Genomic DNA, 25,399 nt, shown 5'->3' on the forward strand with positions numbered 1-25,399 from the left:
GACACAGGCGCGCTATTCTTCCGAGTACCGAAAATTGCGTTTACATTGACAGATTCTATCGAGCTGACATGCCCGCCTTCATCGCCCTTGCCCCCTCCTTAACTGTATAAGGCGCAGTATATCCATTTCCATGATTCTCAGCTGAAATGCATAAAATTTTTTACAGTTTCTCTGTTCACATCTTTCGATGCATGTATAATAACGATAGCGTATTTGACTGTTTTCTGCAGATTGTCGTAAATGCTGCATTATGTCATTTTATTCTCATTCACACTGACATCGTGTTTTGGATATTACGTTTCGGAAAATGGGTTAGGAATAGTGTGTAGTACCATATTGTACTAATACATCTATAAAAACGCCCGAAAAATTGATTCTGAGAGTTTCAAAGAATAAGAAAATAAACAGAATGTGGTTATAACCCACTCCTAGAGATCCAAATGATTAAGTAGCCCACTTCCCTGTATGATACATCAACGATTTGGGTCTTAAAAGGAAAATTGAAAAAAAACGCATTTTCGGGAGCTCATGCAGTTCGTTGAAGTTTATAACATGCATCTCGTGAATGAAAGTGTTTCGTATATGGTGCTACAGTCTAAAAATATTACGGCAGAGATCTTTCATCTCTGTCTACTGTGGTTGAGGTTTTGATCGCAGATAAATACTTGTGACAAGCAAGATTATGAATATGACTGCTGCTAGTTACATTCCCAGTGATTTGAGTTGTGCTCTTAGATTCCAGTCTAACCGCATACTCGGAAATCGCTACATATTCGGAAAAAATGGTGAATTATTTCCGACAAGAAAAAATATAAAGGTCACTGTCGGTTGTTTCACTCACAGGTTCAAATGGTTCAAATGGCTCTGAGCACTATGGGACTCAACTGCTGTGGTCATAAGTCCCCTAGAACTTAGAACTACTTAAACCTAACTAACCTAAGGACATCACACACATCCATGCCCGAGACAGGATTCGAACCTGCGATCGTAGCGGTCGTGCGGTTCCAGACTGTAGCGCCTTTAACCGCTCGGCCACTCCGGCCGGTTTTTCACTCACAGCAATTTCATATTTCGTGTTTTAAACACACAGAAATCACGAAATCATTACTGAGGAAGTGCGCTCTTACATGTGAGTAATAATGAATATTGCAGAAATATCTTAACTTACACGAATAACAATGTCTCAGAACGTGTTACATATATGAAGAGGAAAAAAAAAAAATTGCGCCGACCCATGTTCTTTGGTATCGTATTCCAGGGCGCTAACCACATGGCCACGCCAAACAACACACGCCAAGTGCTAATTCTTGTACTATCCAGTAGAGGAACGTAGGCTGACTTCGTTGCCAAACGGCGCTGCGTAAGTCATAAATGCGTGATAGATTGGAAGGTTTCCTATATCAGGCTTCACATAATTGCTTTCCATTGTTACTTGAAAGTTGTAAACACGTTTCGGTAATTACTAACTAAACCATTTGTGGGGAAAAGTACACAAAGGCACTAGTAACGTCAGTTCACATTCATGTAATATACATAAGCAGAGCCAATTTCTTGATATTTAATTATCTATAAACTCTTATTTGCATAAAAATAACGTATATTTTGAGTGAGTATTGAACGAAAACGTTTTTTTTTGGATGTAATTACAGTAACAACCTAACCTAACCATACTTCTAACAAAGGAAAATAGTCTATTATGAACTCACCTTCCAACCGGATGCGTCCTCTGGCGATTCTTTAGTAACACAATCACTAAATCCAAAGCTAAAACCGCTAAATATGTTTAAAATAACAAATTATAGGTGTACATAAACCACAGCTCACCGATCGACAGGGCCAGACCGAAATCCAAAACCTCTCAGTACAATTGTCGTAAAATCAGTGGGAGGACCGTTCGGTAACAAATCTCAGAAGCTTACTGAATAGGATATTTCGATAAAGTACCGAAAATGACGTCACTACTGAGACTAACCTACTACACCGATAGGTATGAACGATACAGAATAGGGCCCCTGGCAAGGCATCTGTGGATGCGCATTCTTTTGTGGAGGACTTGGAGACTTCAGCGGTGATGAATGGTTGGTCTGATGAGCAGTTGTTACATATAGCCAAGATTAGATTAACCGTTGAAACAAAAACATATGTAAGATGTTCTGAGGCCTTAGGGAAGGCAGGACGGTTTAATCAGTTAAAGGAAGGGCTTTTACAAAGGTATAAAAAACAGAACAGTGCTCAGTACTTTTTAGAGATGTTAAGTACAGTGTCAAAGAGACAGGGAGAGACTTTGGAGAAATTTGCGGACAGGACAAGGGCAATTAATGAGTATACTTACGAGTTGGGTCACAGCAATGCAGCAAATAGTGTTCTGTTGCAGGAGGCCAAACAAAGAGCACTTGATGTATTTTTTAGAGGGTTACCGGGGCATATGTCACAGAAAGTGCATGAAGGGACTCCGAAAGATTTGTATTCAGCCATTCAGCTGGCAATTCAATGTGAGGAAATAGACGTGGTAACAGGGGTATGTGAGAGGCAAACAGTGTTTGCAGCAGGTATAAAATGTTATAAGTGTGCTCATACGAGATATGTGCAGAGGTAATGTACCCGGTCACTGAGGAATAAAGGAAGGGGTGGAAGTCAGCAGTGGCGAGGATGGAGAAGTGGAGGTACGAGAGGTGGACAACTGTTAAACGGCAGAGGGGGCCCAAGACCCACCTAAGGGAGGTCCCATTTAATTTCAATGCTATGAATACATATGCAGAGATGGAATGTTCAGTGGTGTGATCCATAGGAAATAAAAAATTTAAGATTTTGTTGGACACAGGGGCTACTAAGAATATAATGCCATGAAGGAAGTTAGACCCACCACGTTATAGGTTGCGTTGAGTGGGGGATAAGGAGGACACGCCTTAGGGGTCAGTGACAGTTGACTTTCGAAAAGAGAAATTCCGATTTAATGCATGCATGGAGGTAGTACCATGGGTAAGTGAGAGCTACGACATGATCCTAGGAGTAGATTTCTTGCATCAACATCATGCCAAAATTGACCTTGGACAACGAACTGTGAAACTTGGTGGAATCTTATTTCAGCTAGGGGAAACTGTTGTCAATGCAGAGCTGTCACTAGGGGCATTCAACGTAATGAACAAACCAACTGAACCTCGTACATTAGCACTAAGGCTTACTTCGCCTGAGTGTGTGTCTAGTAACACCGGGAAGACGCTTTGGGTAAGTGTGGAGTCAAATCTACCTGTGGGTACGGTATGTTGTTGAACCATTGGAGGATAATGAAGTTTTGGGTCTATTGGGTTGTTTTGTGAAACATAGTGTTGTACATATACAGGAGGGGAACGACGGGCGAGTAGTTCCCGTGAACGTGGATAATTTTAGCACTGTAGACGTGAATTTGAGCAAAGGAGTTTTAGTAGCAAAATCTGGATGTGCCAGATGATGAAGACTGGTGTTCGAGAGGTAGGCGAAGCGATCAACCACTAACTGCCGATAGAACTGCATTGCATGGCAAAATTAAGCATTTGAAATGAGGAGAAAGAGAGCCTATGGAAGAATTATTGTGGGGATTTAAGGATTTGTTTTTTCCACAAGGGCCGTTACCAGCAACTCCAGTTGTTCAACATAGAATACCAACAGGGAATGAAGCACCTGTTTACCATAAACCATACAGAATATCGAGGTATTTGCAGCCGATTGTGGAGGATTTCATTGATCAGCAGCTTGCGGGTGGTATTATAGAGTATAGTAATAGTTGCTGGGGAGCGGGCATTGTCGTTGTTGTTGTTGTTGTGGTCTTCAGTCCTGAGACTGGTTTGATGCAGCTCTCCATGCTACTCTATCCGGTGCAAACTTCTTCATCTCCCAGTACCTACTGCAACCTACATCCTTCTGAATCTGCTTAGTGTATTCATCTCTTGGTCTCCCCCTACGATTTTTACCCTCCACGCTGCCCTCCAATACTAAATTGGTGATCCCTTGATGCCTCAGAACATGTCCTACCAACCGATCCCTTCTTCTGGTCAAGTTCTGCCACAAACTTCTCTTCTCCCCAATCCTATTCAATACTTCCTCATTAGTTATGTGATCTACCCATCTAATCTTCAGCATTCTTCTGTAGCACCACATTTCGAAAGCTTCTATTCTCTTCTTGTCCAAACTATTTACCGTCCATGTTTCGCTTCCATACATGGCTGCACTCCATACAAATACTTTCCGAAATGACTTCCTGACACTTAAATCTATACTCGATGTTAACAAATTTCTCTTCTTCAGAAACGCTTTCCTTGCCATTGCCAGTCTACATTTTATATCCTCTCTACTTCGACCATCATCAGTTATTTTGCTCCCCAAATAGCAAAACTCCTTTACTACTTTAAGTGTCTCATTTCCTAATCTAATACCCTCAACATCACCCAACTTAATTTGACTACATTCCATTATCCTCGTTTTGTTTTTGTTGATGTTCATCTTATATCCTCCCTTCAAGACACCATCCATTCCGTTCAACTGTTCTTCCAAGTCCTTTGCTGTCTCTGACAAAATTACAATGTCATCGGCGAACCTCAACGTTTTTATTTCTTCTCCATGGATTTTAATACCTACCCCGAATTTTTCTTTTGTTTCCTTTACTGCTTGCTCAATATACAGATTGAATAACATCGGGGAGAGGCTACAACCCTGTCTTACTCCCTTCCCAACCACTGCTTCCCTTTCATGTCCCTCGACTCGTATAACTGCCATCTGGTTTCTGTACAAATTGTAAATAGCCTTTCGCTCCCTGTATTTTATCCCTGCCACCTTTAGAATTTGAAAGAGAGTATTCCAGTCAACATTGTCAAAAGCTTTCTCTAAGTCTACAAATGCTAGAAACGTAGGTTTGCCTTTCCTTAATCTTTCTTCTAAGATAAGTCGTAAGGTCAGTATTGCCTCACATGTTCCAGTATTTCTACGGAATCCAAACTGATCTTCCCCGAGGTCGGCTTCTACTAGTTTTTCCATTCGTCTGTAAAGAATTCGTGTTAGTATTTTGCAGCTGTTGCTTATTAAACTGATTGTTCGGTAATTTTCACATCTGTCAACACCTGCTTTCTTTGGTATTGGAATTATTATATTCTTCTGGAAGTCTGAGGGTATTTTGCCTGTTTCATACATCTTGCTCACCAGATGGTAGAGTTTTGTCAGGACTGGCTCTCCCAAGGCCGTCAGTAGTTCCAATGGAATGTTGTCTACGCCGGGGGCCTTGTTTCGACTCAGGTCTTTCAGTGCTCTGTCAAACTCTTCACGCAGTATCATATCTCCCATTTCATCTTCATCTACATCCTCTTCCATTTCCATAATATTGTCCTCAAGTACATCGCCCTTGTATAGACTCTCTATATACTCCTTCCACCTTTCTGCTTTCCCTTCTTTGCTTAGAACTGGGTTTCCATCTGAGCTCTTGATGTTCATACAAGTGGTTCTCTTATCTCCAAAGGTCTCTTTAATTTTCCTGTAGGCAGTATGTATCTTACCCCTAGTGAGATAAGCCTCTACATCCTTACATTTGTCCTCTAGCCATCCCTGCTTAGCCATTTTGCACTTGCTGTCGATCTCATTTTTGAGACGTTTGTATTCCTTTTTGCCTGCTTCATTAACTGCATTTTTATATTTTCTCCTTTCATCAATTAAATTTAATATTTTTTCTGTTACCCAAGGATTTATAAGAGCCCTGGTCTTTTTACCTACTTGATCCTCTGCTGCCTTCACTACTTCATCCCTCAGAGCTACCCATTCTTCTTCTACTGTATTTCTTTCCCCCATTCCTGTCAATTGTTCCCTTATTCTCTCCCTAAAACTCTGTACAACCTATGGCTCTTTCAGTTTATCCAGGTCCCATCTCCTTAAATTCCCACCTTTTTGCAGTTTCTTCAGTTTTAATCTACAGGTCATAACCAATAGATTGTGGTCAGAGTCCACATCTGCCCCTGGAAATGTCTTACAATTTAAAACCCGGTTCCTAAATCTCTGTCTTACCATTATATAATCTATCTGATACCTTTTAGTATCTCCAGGGTTCTTCCATGTATACAACCTTCTATCATGATTCTTAAACCAAGTGTTAGCTATAATTAAGTTGTGCTCTGTGCAAAATTCTACCAGGCGGCTTCCTCTTCCATTTCTTAGCCCCAATCCATATTCACCTACTACGTTTCCTTCTCTCCTTTTTCCTACACTCGAATTCCAGTCACCCATGAATATTAAATTTTCGTCTCCCTTCACTATCTGAATAATTTATTTTATATCATCATACATTTCTTCAATTTCTTCGTCATCTGCAGAGCTAGTTGGCATATAAACTTGTACTACTGTAGTAGGCGTGGGCTTCGTGTCTATCTTGGCCACAATAATGCGTTCACTATGCTGTTTCTAGTAGCTTACCCGCATTCCTATTTTCCTATTCATTATTAAACCTACTCCTGCATTACCCCTATTTGACTTTGTGTTTATAACCCTGTAGTCACCTGACCAGAAGTCTTGTTCCTCCTGCCACCGAACTTCACTAATTCCCACTATATCTAACTTTAACCTATCCATTTCCCTTTTCAAATTTTCTAACCTACTTGCCTGATTAAGGGATCTGACATTCCACGCTCCGATCCGTAGGACGCCAGTTTTCTTTCTCCTGATAACGACATCCTCTTGAGTAGTCCCCGCCCGGAGATCCGAATGGGGGACTATTTTACCTCCGGAATATTTTACCCAACAGGACGCCATCATCATTTAATCATACAGTAAAGCTGCATGCCCTTGGGAAAAATTGCGGCCATAGTTTCCCCTTGCTTTCAGCCGTTCGCAGTACCAGCACAGCAATGCCGTTTTGGTTATTGTTACAAGGCCAGATCAGCCAATCATCCGGACTGTTGCCCTTGCAACTACTGAAAAGGCTGCTGCCCCTCTTCAGGAACCACACGTTTGTCTGGCCTCTCAACAGATACCCCTCCGTTGTGGTTGTACCTACGGTATGGCCATCTGTATCGCTGAGGCCTCCCCACCAACGGCAAGGTCCATGGTTCATGGGGGCGGGGGCATTGTCGTTGTGCCTAAAAAATATATGGATGGAACTAAGAAATACAGGTTCTGTTGTCAAACATATCAGAGACTTTGGATCACTTAGAACAGTATCAGTAACCGTACTTTTCTACGATGATTTGACAAATGGTTATCATTGGTTAGAGGTGGCTCCAGAGGATCGTCCAAAAACAGCTTTCTCTACACGTGGAGGCCATTACCAGTACATTAGAATGCCATTCGGTTTGAAAAACGCTCCGGCAACGTTTCAGAGGTTGCTAGACAGTGTCTTGAGGAGTTTGAAACCACGTCAGTGTCTTGTCTATTGGGATGACATTATAATGTTTTCAAGTAGTATGGAGCAACATAGACAGCGGTTAAGGGAAGCCTTTGTGAGGTTAAGAGCAGTCGGTTTGACATTGAGCCTGGAGAAGTATCATTTTGCATAAGAAGAAGTAAAATATTTGAGTTATATTATCAGTAAGGACGGAGTGCAAACAGATCCGAGGTTGGTACGAGCTGTAAGGGATTTTTGGGAACCGAAAACAGTTAAGGACGTGCAGACATTCATCGGAATTTGCAATCTCTGTCGAAAGTTCGTGAAGGATTTTGCAGATTTAGCATAGCTGTTGACGCAATTGTTACGGAAGAGTGTGAAATTTGAGTGGACAGAAGAGTGTCAGAAAGCGTTTGACAAACTGATAGAAATGTTAACATCAAGTCCGGTTCTTGTGTTTCCAGATTTTGAAAAGGAGTTTATACTAGCGTGTGATGCATCAAATCAAGCATAAGGGCGTGTTCTTAATCAGGAAATTGATGAGAAAGAACATCCTGCAGCCTATGCGTCTAGGCAGTTGAATGCAGTGGAGAGGAATTACTCAACAACTGAGAGGGAGATGCTTAGCTTAATCTATAGAATCACATATTTTAAATGTTATTTATATGGGAGAAGATTTCGGGTAGTGACAGATCATGCTGCATTGAAGTGGTTGTTGGGATTGAAGGATCCATCCACTAGACTCGCTAGACAGGCCGTGAAGCTTAGTGAATTCGACTACGAGGTGGGGCACAAGCCTGGGAACAAGCACAGTAATGTGGACGCACTAAGTAGGCAGGTGGCAAAAGTAGAAGTTCAAATGGTTCAAATGGCTCTGGGCACTATGGGGCTTAACATCTCTGGCCATCAGTCCCCTAGAACTTAGAACTACTTAAACCTAACTAAGCTAAGGCCATCACACACATCCATGCCCGAGGCAGGATTCGAACCTGCGACCGTAGCAGTCGCGCGGTTCCGGACTGAGCGCCTAGAACCGCTAGACCACCGCGGCCGGCAAAAGTAGAAGTCATAGATTATGACCTACGAGTCTGGCAAGAATTACAGGACGCAGACAACGATTGTAAATTGTATCAAACACAGCCACAATTTAAAATGTACGATGGTCTTTTGTGCAGGGAAATGAAGTTAGGGCCAAGGGTAGTAGTGCCAGCGAAATTGAGGGATGAGGTTTTACAGGAAGCACATGATCACATGTTATCTGGTCATGGAGGATGTAGAGCGACGAATAGGAGAGTGGTGGAGAGGTATTGATGGAGAGGTAGGAAAGTAGATGTGGATCAGTATGTCAAGAATTGTATACCATGTGCGCAGAGAGCAGATTTGAGTCGGAAACAGATACAGCTACAACGATTGCCAAAAGTGACATGTCCATTTTCTATGTTGGGGATTCATGTCTTAGGAACTTTTAGGTGAACACCATCGGTGTACAGATTCGTTCTTACAATAATAGACCATTTTTCGAGGTATGTGGAGATGGTGGCTATGCCAAATCAACAGGCAGCAATGGTCGCGCAAGCGTTAGTAAACAACTGGGCTTTGAAGTTTGGTGTACTGGAGACAGTAATTACTGACCAAGTGACCAACTTCATGTTAGATTTAATGAAGGAACTGTGTAAATTGTTGAATGTAAAGAAGCTGAGGACGAGCGTGTTGCATCCACAGGCAAAGGAAGGACAGAACAGGTACATAGAACAATCGGGAAGATGCTGAGTTTTTATGTGGATTCTCATCACAGTCAGTGGGACGAGTATTCGAAGCATACTGTATGAGCATACAATGCAAAAGTCCATACAAATACTGATTTGTCTTCATATGAAGTAGTGTATGGGCGAAAAATGCCGTCATCATTTGATTTGGTGAGGCTACAGAAATGAGGGATTGTTGAATATGTACGTCAGTTCGCAAGGACAATTCGGGATGTTTGGAAACGGGTACAAAAGGCAAATACAAAGGCTTTGGAAAGGCAGGAAGAAGCAGTAAAGCGGAAAAGGAAGTTTACCACAGTACAGAGTGGGGCAATTGGTAATGTTGTCCAGCCCCTATACGCAAAAAGGGAAAATGAAGAAGTTCCTCACGAGGTATCAAGGGCCATACCAAGTTGTTGAAACCATGACTCCCATTAATGTTAAGCTTCAGCTGCCAACACATTTGGCAATTACGGCTATTTAAGGGTTGCCCGGATGTGATTCCAGGTGTGTCACAGTTAGGAAAGAGGAAGAAAAAGAGAGTGAAGAGAGGTGCTAAGCACAGAGAAAACAGGAAGGTAGAGTACGGCGTGAAGTACCATAAGCTTTGCGATCCAGAAAGTAGCAGAGTATTTGTAGTTTTTTTTCATGTCATGGATCATTGGGTTTGAGTAGAGTAATTAGGCATTGTATTTTAGTATGTTGTATGTATTTTCGAATATAGCCTGCTACAGACAGCAGTCCTTTTAAAGAGGGAGGAAGGGTGATGGTGATCCGTGGCTTAGGTCACTGAAAGGGGGAGCATTGGCGGTGATTCATCTCTTCATCATCGGTGAGGATGCCTTACGGGTGCAGCACCTGGGTGGGAGTTTACTGTACTCAAGGCAGGAATATGTGGTGGTGTCGAGTCACCAGTGGGCATTAAGGTTGATATTGAACGTATGGGAAATGCGGAATGAAATAGGGAGGCTTGAGGAAGTGTTTGAAGATCTCAGGCAATGTGCAGAGGGCAAGGGAATGCTGTAGGAAGTTGCAGGGGAGTATAAGAAATTACATGAGGCTTATAAGACGCTATACGGAAGCAGATAGGACGGATGGAGGAAGTGGTGATACGGGTAAGACGGAAACGAGGATGGTTGAACGCAGGGGGAAAAATTTTAAAGACAATTTTTGGAACCGCAGACAAAAGCGATATAAAAGAAGTGAACAACACTGTGGAAGCGGTGAGACAACTTTCAGAGGAGGGTAGAGAAACGGAAGCTTTGCATGCAACTCAGATAGGGACATTGGAAGGGGACGTCCTGAATAACACACGGTTGTTCCGCGCATTAGCAAGGCAGGTAGTGGTATACGCTAAGGCGTCGGAAGACGTAATAATTCGTAACCTGGGAACACTGCAAGGGCATCTAGAAGTACTAGATATCAGCGTGGTGTTAACCAGACTTTTGCAAGGAGTAGCTGACAGTGAGTGGGATGTGCAGGGAGTAATAACGAATCTGCAAGAAGCGCTGCATCAAGCATTGCAAGGCCAGATAAGTACCGATTTGTTACCGCCGGACCAATATTTACGCGGGTTGCGCAAGGTGCAGAAGGAACTACCGTCAGGGTTATATTTAATAATGGAGCCCAGTGAACAAACTTTGCCGTTTTTCTACCATGTCGCAACAGTAAGGGTAACAACCGACCGCACACGAGTCTATAGTTTGGTTCAGTCCCCAGTTATGGGGAAGAATGCGAGGTTTCAGTGTTACCCGTTCTACCCATATTCAGTGAAGTGGGGAGCGTTGAGCAAGTTTATGGAAGTGAAAACTAAAGAGATATTGCTGATCTCGGCAATTAGAAACCGGTACGCCGAGATGGCAAGGGGTGAATTACGAAGCTTCCATAGAGGGAAGGTAACAGTATGTCCAGCCAGGGTGGTAACTACCAATCTGGATACATGCACAGCGCAGTTATTTTTAGCCAGGCGGTTAGGAATAGACTGTCCAAGGGACATCGTTGAGCCAAAATTGAGCTTGCAATGGGTCGGGATGCATTGAATCTTCTCCACCTACGAGAATTCACTAGTAGTAGCAAGTTGTTTTGAGCGCGGAGTATTTGCAGAAGCGAAACATATAGAGCTCGATGGGAGCGGAATTTTAATCAATGTAACTACGTGTAACATAATAGGACCAACCTTTCACCTGCCAGCGTCAATTTCAGGGGTCACACTATTGAATGTTACGCAGCCACATCTGTACTGGCCATAAGCCACTTTAGAGTTTTTGCCGAGGACGAATCTGTCCTTGTTACATGAAACTCTGGAGCCAGGTCTGTGCAAGGGCATCTAGAAGTACTAGTTCATTTTAGAGCAAGAAGGGCGCATATCAGCCAAACAGCTTGTGCAAAGTGTCGGTCAGTAAAGGGAAAGGCAGCGGCAAATAACGATCATTTTGAGAACCTTTGTGCCAAGTGTCATCGCAGCATTAACTTTGTTATGTGTTGGTTTCTTTCTGATCAGGCAGAGAGCTAATTCCAAGAGGGAACCAAGGGTAGTCCAAGTCTCAGTGGATTGGATACTGAGGGCGTGAGACGAGTAGGTAAAGGGTTGACCGAGCAGTGGTCGTCCAGTAAGGAAATTTAACGTTTTGCTTCATGTCATGTGTTTTAAGGGGCACTAGACCACATTTAAGCTATCTAAAAGTAAGGAAATATGTCATAGGTGCCGACCCAAACGAGTTAAGAGATAGTTAAAGGTCGACCCAGGGACCAGGGCTTTCCAAAGAGGGGAATAATGTAGTGGCATCACCATTTAGGGTAGGGAAAGTTAGTTTTGTGCAATATTCTGAGCACAAGTTACTGCCAGGTGTGGACCGGATTGCAGTGAGTTATGCATACCAACAGTTCTGAAGTAGAATAGAGGCCACAGAACCATCAAATTGCTGAAAGAGTATATGTAGCGGTTTTTCGCAATTCACAGGCAGAAGGGGCCCACTGGCCAACCTAGCTTGTTGTGAGTACGTGACGCGAGGTGCACAGCTGTGTATAAATAAGTGCGGGTTTCTAACGAGATTCATTCAACTGTGGCAGCTCTCCTGGACGGTGGGGCATGTCACACCACCAGCTACACGCAGCAGCAGATGGGGCGCCAGTGTTCCAGTGCACCATAGATCGTTGGTTCAACACTCTGAGGCCAACGTGGGGTCTGTAGCCAGCCACTGGCAAGCCACTCCATGACTCACTACCGCGGGCAGTCATCCTGGTTTCCAACACACACCGGAGGCATCCCAAGGCGAGGGCCGCAGATTCGGACGTCGGATTGTGGGCGCTTGTTGTCGCCGCAATCTTAGCCACGCCAGCGAGAAGCACACAGCTGGCCACCTGTGGCTCACACTGAGCGGCGCTGAGTTGGCAGGGACACAGACCGTTGAGTTGACTGCTGGCATTCTGATGACGATGCAACTCTGCTGCCATACAAGACCAACACACAGTAGGGTGTGCGCGGGTCGCTGAAGCAGTCAGCCCAAGACAAGCCGATTCACAGACAGCGAAGTGATGCCCTCAGCATTGCAGGACCCAGTGATGCAGACCAAGAGGAATAGGGGTACTATAACTAGAAACAATAAATCACTTGGAAAGCTCTGACGAGTCTTAATATGGTGCCTCCTACCTCTTCCCACTTCACTTGGTGTTGCTGTTACATTCAGTGGCAGAAGTTGCCACAACACAGTACACACATTCGTACTTCATCTAAGCCTACTGACTTTTTATATTTTAGTTTTTCAACAGTTTTATTGACTTCATTCTCTCTGGTTGGAAGTAGAACATAGGTACGATTTCAGTCTTTTAAGGGCCAAAAACGAGCACACTGCTGAACAATTTGTAGGTGCCATGCATAGAAATAATCTAAGAGCGATGTCAACATTCGGAAACACAGACTGTAACCTTTCTTTTCTTAAAAATTTACTCATTTCGACTGGTATATCACTAACCTCAGAAGATTTCAAAAGCTCCACGAAATGTACACATTCACTAGGGAAGGAAAGCTCTAAATCTGTGTCATATGATGCTTGAAGTTTTGCTCCATGTTCAGCAATATCGTCAGGTGAACTGTTCTTAAGGTTACTGAAAGCTCTGAAGGAGTCCAACAGTATTTGATAGCTTTCCTTCCCCCTCACTAATTCGGCATACAAGTTGTCGAGTATTGGGACAAATGATGCGACTCTAAATTTCTCCCTTCCAGTCATAAAAACTTCAGATTCTGCTTCTTCGTCACCACGAAGTTTGCGTTTTCATAATCTTTTATAGGTGCATTCATGCTCTATATATGTCACAATCTCCATGAATTTATTTTCAGAATAGTCGAACATGCCCCGAATAGATGCAATAAATGCTACAAGTGATTCATATAATTCATGCACTATTTTAGTATCAACATTTACACTTTGCAATTTCATATTAACACTATTAAATCTCTGGAGTATATCCTTCCAAACTATTATCATGAATATTGTTTCTAGTCTGCTGAGTTGGTTCAATAAAGCTGAAGCCTCAGTTCGCACAAGTCGCTTTTCAAACATATTATTGGCAATATTTATGAGGGCATTGATAACACCCTCCCAGTTTTCATATAGACTTACACACGCTTCCTCCCTTGCTGATCAATGTGTTTTTGATAAACTTTTTAGCGTTTTGCTTCCTGGCTTCTTGAAAGAAAGAAGTTTATCCCAGCGCCGTTTAGAAGTAGAGAAAAATTATAAAGATTTTGCACTACATTGAAAAATGAACATGCTTACCAACAACAGCATGTAGCATTGGTGCCGACTAAATTCAAAGAATGTGATGCACAAGGCAAATAATGCACTTTCGGATTTCATTCTGTAATGCGTACCTGTGAACCAGTGTAGGTTCCTGACATATTGCTTGCATTGTCATATGACTGGTCTCTACAGTCAGTAATATCAATAGAATTTGCAGACAGGACTTTTAGTATGGCCTCAGCTAAATTTTCGGACTTGTGTCCCAGGTTTGGTAAAAACAGAAGGAAACATTCAACACGTCCACCATTCTCGTTCACATATCTTAATATGGAAGATAATTGATCAATATGTGAAATTTTCGCAGTAGAATCTAGGATTATAGAGAAATATTTGGCCTTTTTTATTTCACTTATGATAATTCTTTTTATTTGTTCAGAAAGAAGCTCTGTTATTTCATCACAGATTGTTGAAGAAAGATAACTTGTATGTTCCTGCCTTGGATTTCCATATCATTCAATGTGCTCTGTGAGAAAAGGATCAAACTCGTCTATAAGTTCAAGAGGTATCATAAATTGACCATTATGTAATGAATGGAATATTTCCACATGTCCACGTAGAAGAAGTCCACGACTTGTTAGCTTCTTCACTACTGCAAACACCCTTTTCAACCCATTGCGCCAGTACATTTTTTCTGTCTCAACATATGACTCGAAATGGTTATCTATTGTTCCAAGTGACTTTTTTCTTGTTAACGGTGTAACTCAGAATTTTTGGGTTCAAGTGAATTCTCATGATGAGATTAAATATTAGAAATATTTTTCCAATCTGCAATACCATTAGTAGCAATCGTGGCCTTAGTTCTGAACAATTTACATGGTTCACAAAAAACAGCACCGGCGCTACAGGAGTATGCTAGAAAATCACACAAAGTTGGTTCACCATATAAAAGTTTATGGTCAAATACATTTTTGTTCAAATACCTGATTTGATCACCTACTGATCTACTTGAATTAGAAAACTCACTGTTACAATTTTGATTAATACCACGTTGATTAAAATTCTTCTGCGTAATATGCCGCATCAGTGCTAAAAACTAACAACAATAATAAACTAAAACCGATGTTTCGGCCGAATTGCAACGGCCTTTCTTAGGGAACGACTGGTTTTGCATGGGGAGCTACAACACACGTTTCGTGCCAACGGCTATGATGACGACATCATAAGAAAGGTCGCTAAAACCAAAGGGAGCAGAACACGAGAAGAAGGCAAAGAAGAGAAGCTTCCACTAGTACACTTACCATACATAAAAGGCGTCAGCGAACGGCTAGGTAACGTCCTCCGCCGACGAGGTTTCAAATCGACTTTTCGAAGCAGTCACAGGATCCACGAAATGATAGGTTCCACCAAGGGTGTAGTCAACAATCTCAACACTGCAGGTGTTTACGAACTATGATGTGAGTGCGGAGCTGCCTACATAGGAGAAACAGGGAGACCTGTCAGCTTACGAGTAGCAGAACACGAACGCTATATTCAACTACAACAACATAATAAATCGGCGATAGCGGAACACCACCGTGACTGTTGACAACCTACCAGGTTCCAGGAAGCCCAATTACTGGCGAAAGAATCGTGGATGCGAGAACGCAAAATACGGGAGGCGATCGAAACTATTAACCAGCCTGACAACATCAACAGAGGAGATGGCTACAAACTCCCAGTGTCTTGGCTGCCGGCCATCCCAGCCCAACGGGCCGCGAGCGGTCGCGGGGCAGAAACTACACAGGACACGGGCGCATCTGCACAAACAGCAACTGTAGAGCAACTGTCAGTCCACTTCCGCGCACTCCGGAAGGAAAACTTGCCTACCAGAAACCGCACGCTGATTGGCGGACAGCTATCAGTCGTTGACAACATGGACAACCACGAATAGCCTCTTTCTTTCCATCTTCCCTTACGTCATGACTAGCCAATCATATTAGAGGGCCAATTAAAAGTGTTGCAACAGTGACGTCGGACATCGATAGTCTGTAATAAATAGAAGCACCTATCCCCATGCAATACCAGTCATGCCCTGAGGAAGGCCGTTGCAATTTGGCCGAAACGTAGGCTTTAGTTTATTATTGTTGTTAGTTTTTAGCACTGACGCGTCGTTATGCCCAGAAGAATTTTAATCACTATGACACCGGCCGTGGAAGCCTACGTTCTTATATGAATGCCACGTTGTAACAGAATCTCGATTGCTGATTCATTGACACACCATTTTACAGGATCATCACTAACGAGGTTATTTCTTTTTTTAATGTCTGGCTCGACACTTAGTTTTTCATGAAACTCGAAATCAGAAACAATTTGTTTTTCTTCATTTTTAACTTTTGTTTCATCTGCATTTACTTCTTTTACAACAGCTGCAGTTCCAGAGGTATCATCCGTACTACTTGAACTTGGAAGTCTAACCAAGAACATTTTTTGCAAAAAAATTTATCTACTCTGCCAAGCGTTTTTAGAACATTGGCTTCTTATTTCCGACTTACCTTCGATAATTTTCGAAATGTCACCTTACTTAATTATGCATGTTTGCTTTTTTCACTGTTATTCATGTTAAGGCACCTACAAAATTGTCAACCAACAGTCAAAACAAAAGAAACAAATTCTAAAAGGATAGAAAGAAAGACTGTATCCAGTTCCAATCGTACTACACCGAACATGAACACAAAGCTTTTTACTTGAAACACGGTACACGAGCACAAAGAGTTTTCCTTTAAACATGGAGCGATGAACTGACCATCTTGGATTACTCGACGTAACTGTGCTGTGAAAGAACGACAATGCAGAATAGTTTAATTTCATTGTCGCCTGTTTCTCTATTGTCAGTTAACAGCAGAAGCACACTTGCGAGCTGGAATTCATCTCGTAAAGAAAACGGGACAATCACTTTTTTTGTTTCTGTTTCCCGCGTCGCCGAAATTTTAGCTGGGACGCAAATATGTTCTGAGTATTGTTGACACTGTCTTCGTAATTTAAGAAACAAATACATTTTGCAATTTTTTGCAGTGAGGTGTACTGTATCAACTCTTATCTCGCTTATTCTTATAACATTTTAGCGGTTTCTGTGGGCAGAGAAGACAGACTACAAAGTTTAAGTAATCTTGTTCGCAGTTGACGTGTGTTGTCATTTGTATGAACACTGCTGTTATGTCTAGACGCAAATCTACCTTTTGTTCCCACATAAAATAAAAATTTCCTTTTCTCGAAGAAAAAACGCTTAGTTAAGAAGTTTAATATACAATTTGCAATGCCACGTACTATTCCGTTGCACGGAGTGGGAACTTTGATACAGTGCAGGTAGCAGCACAATAAATGAGACAAACGAAAGTTTGTTTCTTCTTCTTTTTGCGCCAAAAAAGTAACTAAGTAAATAAATAAACAAAATTTTTAAACTGTTGTTAAGTGTATTTCACACATTATTAGTTATTTTGCTTATGTTATTTTCGTATAAACATGTGTTTAAAAATGTAAAACATTCCCAGTATCAACATGTTTTGTTAAACGCGTCTCATTAAATCAAAGCTCAGATATTGAAGACCACAGAGCTTTCACATTAATTAAGAAATGGAGGGATGACTTGATACTTCCCCGTAATTTCTACAAGAAATTTAAGTAGAGTCCGGTTTTACGTACTGAGGCCCACACATGTTACAGCATTTAAGAAACTGCTGATTCGTTTATCACAGCTTTTCACGGGGAAAATATGGTAGGGTTAAGTAAAAGCCGACAACATTCTCGTAATAATAAGGTTTCAAACATTGTATTGTACTGACAGCTTCCTTCAAAATATTTTGAACAATCATGAAGATGATACCAGACAGAAACCCAATGTTATCTTTCCAGTCAGTCACCAAGTAAACTGTGTATATTTCCAAACTTGTATTGTCGAATTTCGTTCTTAAGGCTTATTTAAACTAGCAAGTTGTTTAACAATATTAAAAATTTTTGTCGTTTGTAAGCGCAATTATTTTAAAATGTAAAACGTTAAAATGAGTCCAGAGCAAAGACTGCCGCTCCCCCTAAAGTGTCACCCCTAGGTCTGTGTCTAGCGTGCCTATATGTAAATCCGCCATTGGATATCGATGACGGAAGTTGTGGTTTTGTAATTATAAGTATCGATTTTCGATATATCTATCGATATAGCATGTTGATTCAAACATTTGGCGCAGTTTATGTTTGCTGTAGCAGTGTAGCAGCAAGTGTTGTGCATAAAGTAATAACAGTTATATCAAATGGATGTAGGAACTCAGTCATCTCGGAAGAGGATAAAAAAGAAGATAAAGCATCCGAATCCTTTGTTTGAAAAGTGGTTGAAAGAATGGCAAAATGAAGCTCGCGAGCGAGGTTCAGACATACAGTACTGCTATGCCAAAGTAAGTAATCTTGTGGAACTTGATTTTAAGCACACATCTGTGAAACTTGTGTAGATAATGTAGCATCTCACAGAAATTGTTGCATAAAACAGGAAGAGTGCTATATGCGTGTATGGTTTGTGGTCGTTTGTCTTTCTGTACGAACAAAACTACCAGTAGGCCTACTTGCTCTTTGTTTTGTGATTTATCCGAAGGTTGTGTGACTTGAGGTTTAAATTTTATTTAACATTTTTGTTCATAACCACTGTAAAGATGCAACAACGAAGAAATAATAGTTTTCCTTAAACCTCCATGTCTAAAGATGAGCGATATTTGATGCAGAATTGCATTTCTACCCACTTATAGTCCCGATTCCTCTAATACACGAGTATGGTGGATTAAACTTATACACAGCATGAAATGCATGAATTTTAAGAACTCTTTCCCAAGACTAGTAATTCACAATGCTACTGCACGAAAGAAGAAAAGCCTTATGAGTGAATAAGTCTTCATGGGTGTATAGATAGATAGCAACACAGCGAAGTACTTGTACGAGAGTAGAGTAAGTTTAATTTACTTCTCTCATACTGATGTTTCTTGTGGCTCATCCGCAATTGCCGATACCCCAAAATAGAAGCCACCTATTCCAAAAATTATCATTACACCGCAACAATCGATACCACAAAACCAACACCTAAAACAACGAAAATTTGAATCAGATACTTCCATTGACCTATATAGGTCAACAGCAGCTCGCGATACCAAAACACACATAGCTACGATGACAAACTGGAATCGGACACTTCCCATTACCTGTATAGCTCAAATAAACTGACGATACCAAAAAAATTGAAATCGAGTACTTCCCCTAAGGCACACAAATCAACCACAAGTGCCGATACCAAAATATCAACCATGAACACATGCAGTAAATAACGCCGACCCAACAACACACAAAAACCCCACCAAACATCATAACATGTGAACAGTAGACCCCAAAGAACGACTACTTGCCACAAAAAAAGTTCTGGTGCTACACACTAGGTCCGCCCCTGAACACACACACACACACACACACACACACACACACACACACACACACACACACACACACACACACACCAAAACGAACTCCCAACCCACCCACAATCTACCAACAACCCCCCCACCCCTCCCCCAACCTTCACTCTCCCCCAAAAAACAATAATCCTTGATGCCGGAACTCTGGTCAACCGCATATTCTACTTGCATATGCTGCATTTCACTATCTCCGCCACAAGCCCAAAGAAGTTGCAGAAACTTAATGACAGACAACATGTTGTCCCCTGTCTAGAGAACATAAAAAGTGTGATCAATAAAGCTAATCTAACATAGACCCACATGTATTATCGTAAGAACACAAACCTCAATACCAATATAGCCAAATCATCAGTTTGTAATTTTAAGGAAATAGACCAAGAGGAAATCATTAAAATTGCCAAAAGAATGAAAGGTTAAAATAGCTGAGGTATTTATAGTACCTAAAATAATGTACTGAAAGAAGTAGTGTATTATACTGAGGCACCATTATTAACATGTTCTTGTGGTCTTCAGCCCGAAGACTGGTTTGATGCAGCTCTCCACACTACTATATCCTGTGCAAGCCTCTTTTATCTCCTAATAACTCCTGCAACCTACATCCTTTTGAACCAGCTTACTCAGTTAATGTCTTGGTCTCCCTAGAATTCTTATCCCACCCACTTTCCTCTAATACTAGTATTATTACAAAGTCAACATCGATCACAAGCCACGGCCGGACAGATTGCGTCACATCTTAGTGATTATATGTTAAAACCACCACTGAAACTAAGGTAACAGACAAGAAGCATCCGACAATACTGATGTCATAAACAGTGGTTATAAACAACACTTTAGAGTTTCCAGTTTTTGACTCCACGTGTGATGGAATCTTGTTGACCAGTGTACTGTTCCACTTGTAGAAAAAAATCATAGAATACAGTGGCTGTTGCTTGGGTACACATGTCCGTCTAGCTCTGAACATCCTCAGTGGCAGTATTCGAACATCCAGTGATAGGTAGATAGGACAGCTTCAGGGCTGCTGTGAGAAAACTCTCCAGTGTCTTACTTAGGCAACACCTTGGAATATCAATGTTAGCCTTATTTCAGCTGCTGTAGTTGTGAATCTCTTGTCTCTTGCAGAAGGCTTCTTGATTTCCTTTTTATAGACAAGGGAGTTGAATACATACTGGCTAAATATTGTAATGATTCCCAGATGCTTTAAAATGGGTCTGCAGTGGTTAAATTTCTTGCTAGAAGATATTATTCTTGCAGCCTTCCTTTGTAGGAGCAGTATGTTTTTTCTTCTGGTAGAGTATCCCACAGTAGCAATCTATACATGCTGTGGCTGTGGAATAGTGCATAATATATTGTGATTAAGTACTGTGCTGTTGTCATATATGTCAGCTTTCTGAGGAGATAAATTACTCATGAGAGCTTAGAACATGTTGTGAACGTGTCTTTGGTCTATGTCAGCTTATTGTCAGTTGTGATTCCTAGGAGTTTGACACTATAAACATTTGCTATGGGTCCACAATCACCAAGGCTGCATAACATTTTCTGGTTTGTATCTTCATTTTTTCAACCACTTTTTGGCTACTTGAAACAAAATTTTAGCATCTTTTAGTGCCTCAGCTGAGTTTCCACCCTTAGTTATTAATGTTGTGTCATCTGCAAAGAGCAAGGTATGACCATCACAACTTAAGTCGAGTCATTCCATGTCAAATCAATACACTTTAAATAAAAATTGTACCTCACCCTCTGATTACCTAGATTTTACTGAAAGGTGTTGCTAAAAAACTAAAATCTTATGGTATAAATGTATAATTTTTGAGACTCTGTCATCTTATCTAAACCTCCTGCTGTTTTTAATGTTTGTCAATGACTGAGTCATTCCATGTCAAATCAACACACCTATTTTACCTCACCCTCTTAGATTTTGCTGAAAGTTGGTATACTTATAGTGAGTGCTGAAACTAAGAAAAATACCAAATTTCAATTTTTTACCTCAAACAGTTCCTGAAATATGGTCATGTAAACTTTTCAAAAACTGGCCAGAAATGTGTGAACAGACTTTTTTTAAATTGCCCTAGGAGATGCCCTAATTGAGCTAGAGAACTGGGAATGGTGTCATTTTGCAGCATTTTTCATGCTCTTTCCAGTGATAGACAAAAAAAAACATAGCTTCTAATTCATAACCTTTTTCAAAATGGTAAATAATATTTTGATTTTATTTTTTTACAAATTTAATTTTTTACAGTTTGGTCAAACTAGGGCCGTTAGTGAAAAACAAGAGTCCGGAATAATTTTTTTTAACAATGAACCCCTCATCATCCCATATTTATATTTTGCCATGTGATTTACAATAGTATGAAGTAGTTATAGAAATATTTTGAAAATTTTCAATTATGTACTTTTTGTAAAAAAAATTAAAATTAAATCAAAATATTAAGTAGTATATTGAAAAAGGTTATTAATTAGAAGCTATGTTTTGTTGTATATCCCTGGAAAGAGCATGCAAAATGCTGCAAAATGACGCCTTTCCCAGTTCTCTAGCTCAATTAGGGCAGCTCCTAGGACAATAAAAAAAAGTCCGTTCACACATTTTTGGCTGGTTTTTGAAAAGTTTACATAGCCATATTTCAGGAATGGTTTGAGATAAAAAATTGAAACTTGGTATTTTTCTTAGTCTCAGTGCCCACTATAAGTATATCAACTTTCAGCAAAATCTGAGGAGGTGAGGTAAAATAGGTGTGTTGATTTGACATGGAATGACTCAGTCATTGACAAACATTAAAAACAGCAGAAGGCCTAGATAAGATGACAGAGTCTCAAAAATTATACGTTTATACCATAAGATTTTAGTTTTTTTAGCAACACCTTGTGAGAGATGCAGTCATATGCCTTGCTTATATCACAAAGAATTAAAGCTATGCAGTTCTTTTCTTCAAATGCTTCCATTGTTTTTGTTATTACATTAAGCATTGCGGTAAATGTAGATTATCTCTTATAATCTAAGCCATCTTTAAATCCATGTTGGTTATCCAGGAAGAGGCTGTCTTCAAAATAATAACAGTTGGTTCTTCATTACAATATCAATCACTTTTGCTATTATAAGGGTTATAGAAATTGGTCTATATGTGAATGGATTGTTACAATCACCTTTTTTGTGCACTGGTACGGTCTTTGCCAGTTTTAAGATGTCTGGAAAAGTACCAACTTCAAGACATTGGTTAATGAGAGCAGCCAAAGGTTCAGCACTCTCAGATACAGTATCCTTCAGAACAGCACATGACATGTCATATATATCTTCACTGACAGTTATTTAAAACCCTTCACTCTTTTCACTTTGTTCCACATTGTCAAGGTGCAACTATGCTAATCCAGAATGAGATTTTCACTCTGCAGCGGAGTGTGTGCTGATACGAAACTTTGTTACAGATTAAAACTGTGTCGGACCGAGACCCGAACTCGGGACCTTTGCCTTTCGTGGGAAATTGCTCTACCATCTGAGGAACCCAAGCACGACTCACCCCTGTCCTCACAACTTTACTTCTGCCAGTACCTTGTCTCCTACCTTCCAAACTTTACAGAAACTCTCCTGTGAACCTTTCAGAACAAGTTTGGAAGGTAGGAGACGAGGTACTGGCAGAAGTAAAGCTGTGAGGACGGGGGGTGTGTCGTGCTTTGGTAGCTCAGATAGCAGAGCACTTGCCCGCGAAAGGCGAAGGTCCCAAGTTCGAGTCTCGGTCCAGCACACAGTTTTAATCTGCCAGGAACTTTCATAACTATGCTAATATTTATATTGCTTGTAACATCAATTTCTAAATCTGGTACTTCATCTACATTATTCCCAACAACATCAATAAAATATTTATTAAACTCATCAGAGCTACAAGCATTTAATGGGGCAGTGGGTCTTTTTCTGTGTTCGTTAAGCAGTTTCCAGGTCACAGGCTGCTTTGCATGGGTTGCGGGCTTAAAAATGAACCTAACATTATATGTCTTCTTGGCTGCTCCTGCTTCCTTCCAGTAGATTCTTTTAATTTCCAGAGTATAGCAGTGAGACATATCTTTGGCTCAGGCATCTGTTGTTGTAACTTGATCATTTAGCAGCAGAACAACACACTTTGTTTTCCAAGTTGGGAGTGTACCATGATTTGTCTTGCCTATGTTTATTCTATTTTGTGATTTATCTAATGAATTCTGTATGGTTGCTGTTGGAAAAGAGTTCAGAATTTATATTGAGGAGCTGGAAAATACATTTAAAAGCATCACTTGTTCCCAGTCCTACAACTTCAGAGTGCCATTAATCCTGGCAAGCACATTTTTGAAGACATTCATTTCTTCCTCCATTAAAATTCCTTTACTGAAGGTATAGTCAGAATACCACATACTGGCTTTTCTGTGAAGTTTCCTTTGACTATTTAGGTGGACAATTAATGCATCATGATCTGATATTGATGGATTCACCACACTTATTTTTTAGTCCCAGGTGTTTAGGTTGGTGACGACAGTGTCGAGGCGAGCTTTTCCTGTTGTTGATGCATGGTTAGCTACATACCAACCATAGTTACTAATCAAGTACTTGAATATTTTCTCCTTAGTACTGGGTAGGTAGGTAGTTAATGTTTAACGTCCCGTCGACAATGAGGTCATTAGACTTGCAAGCTTGGGTTAGGGAAAGATTGGGAAGGAAATCGGCCGTGCCCTTTCAAAGGAACCATCCCGGCCCTCTCCTTAGTACTGTCTTCTTGTTAATGGATATTGAAGTCAACATGCACCATAATTTTTGAATTTATGTGCATTAGGTAGCACAAGCAGCTGTTCATCTTGGTGAGAAAATTATCGGTCTCCACCAGTTGCATGGTACATGGACTCAAAAACCAAAATTACATTACATGGTTTTAATTCGGCCAACTGTAAATCCTGGTCAACACAAAACTTCTTTAGGTCAACTTCTTGAACACAAAGATTTGCATAGACATATACTTCACCATGAGTAATTGTTTTACGACACAATGCACTTATTTCAAGATATTCCACACGTCTCTAATAATCCCCTTCCTGCTCAGCTAGCCATTGTTCACTGATGCACAAAACATTTGGTTTGACTTAGTCTTCAGAGATGGTTAAATTGTTCAGTTTTGTTCTGAGATACTCAATATTTACACTTGCTAGAACAAACATATTTTCTTCTGGAACAATTATTGAATTTAAGACCTGTACTTCTTCGTGAATAAAAAACACCTTATTACTATGTTGTAGGCCACATGGAAGGATCCATTAATTTATCCTGTAGTACACAGTCAACACCTAGTTTAAAACTGCAGTTAAATCCTTTTTGCTTAGTTTCTCAACTACAAAGTTCATGACCGAGCGAGGTGGCGCAGTGGTTAGCACACTGGACTCGCATTCGGGAGGACGACGGTTCAATCCTGTCTCCAGCCATCCTGATTTAGGTTTTCCGTGATTTCCCTAAATCGTTTCAGGCAAATGCCGGGATGGTTCCTCTGAAAGGGTACGGCCGATATCCTTCCCTAACCCGAGCTTGCGTTACGTCTCTAATGACCTCATTGTCGACGGGACGTTAAACAACACTAACCTAACCTAACCTACAAAGTTCATGTGGCCTGGGCAACACTTTTCCACGAAGGAAGGTAAATTTTCGGCCTTTGTACCATTTTTTACTCTTCCCAAATGGAACCAGGCCTCCTCCTCTCCACAAAAGATATTCAGTTCTTTATCAGTGCTTATAACACTTGTTGTTCCTTTGTTATTATTGTCTGAGATGTTCTGGAAAGTCGTTGCATTTTCTTTTAGTGTACCTGTTGCCAGTTTTCTTTTGAGGAGTCAGCTGATTTATGAGGATTATCAGTAACATTTGAACTCTTATGTACACCAACTTTAGTGATCTGAAAAGCATGTGTACTTAAAAAAGACAGTGTCATGCAGCTTTCCATAGTATCTTTATTACAGTTTCCCAAGTAATTCAGCGAGAATGATGCATTGTACTGGTGATTGTGAATGTTTACTTCCACACTATTAATTGCTGTTTTTATGTCTGGATCAGAACGTTCACTTGTTTCAGCACTGTTTGTCAATGTTTTGATGGTTGAATACTAAATT

The 25,399-nt window shown here is 40.8% G+C and overlaps 1 protein-coding gene across 2 annotated transcripts in view; it reads left to right on the top strand.

Moving 5' to 3' along the window:
* The first annotated feature begins 18,013 nt into the window (after positions 1 to 18,013).
* The window catches only part of LOC126183503 (crossover junction endonuclease MUS81), a 201,216-nt gene continuing 193,830 nt past the window's right edge, over positions 18,014 to 25,399 (top strand). For both annotated transcript variants that reach the window (XM_049925547.1, XM_049925548.1), the window contains exon 1: positions 18,014 to 18,235. In XM_049925547.1, coding sequence (XP_049781504.1) covers positions 18,095 to 18,235 — 141 coding nt within the window. In that variant the 5' untranslated portion in view covers positions 18,014 to 18,094. The remainder of the gene's footprint in view (positions 18,236 to 25,399) is intronic.

Source organism: Schistocerca cancellata, chromosome 4, assembly GCF_023864275.1.
Source record: "Schistocerca cancellata isolate TAMUIC-IGC-003103 chromosome 4, iqSchCanc2.1, whole genome shotgun sequence".
Lineage (NCBI taxonomy): Eukaryota > Metazoa > Arthropoda > Insecta > Orthoptera > Acrididae > Schistocerca > Schistocerca cancellata.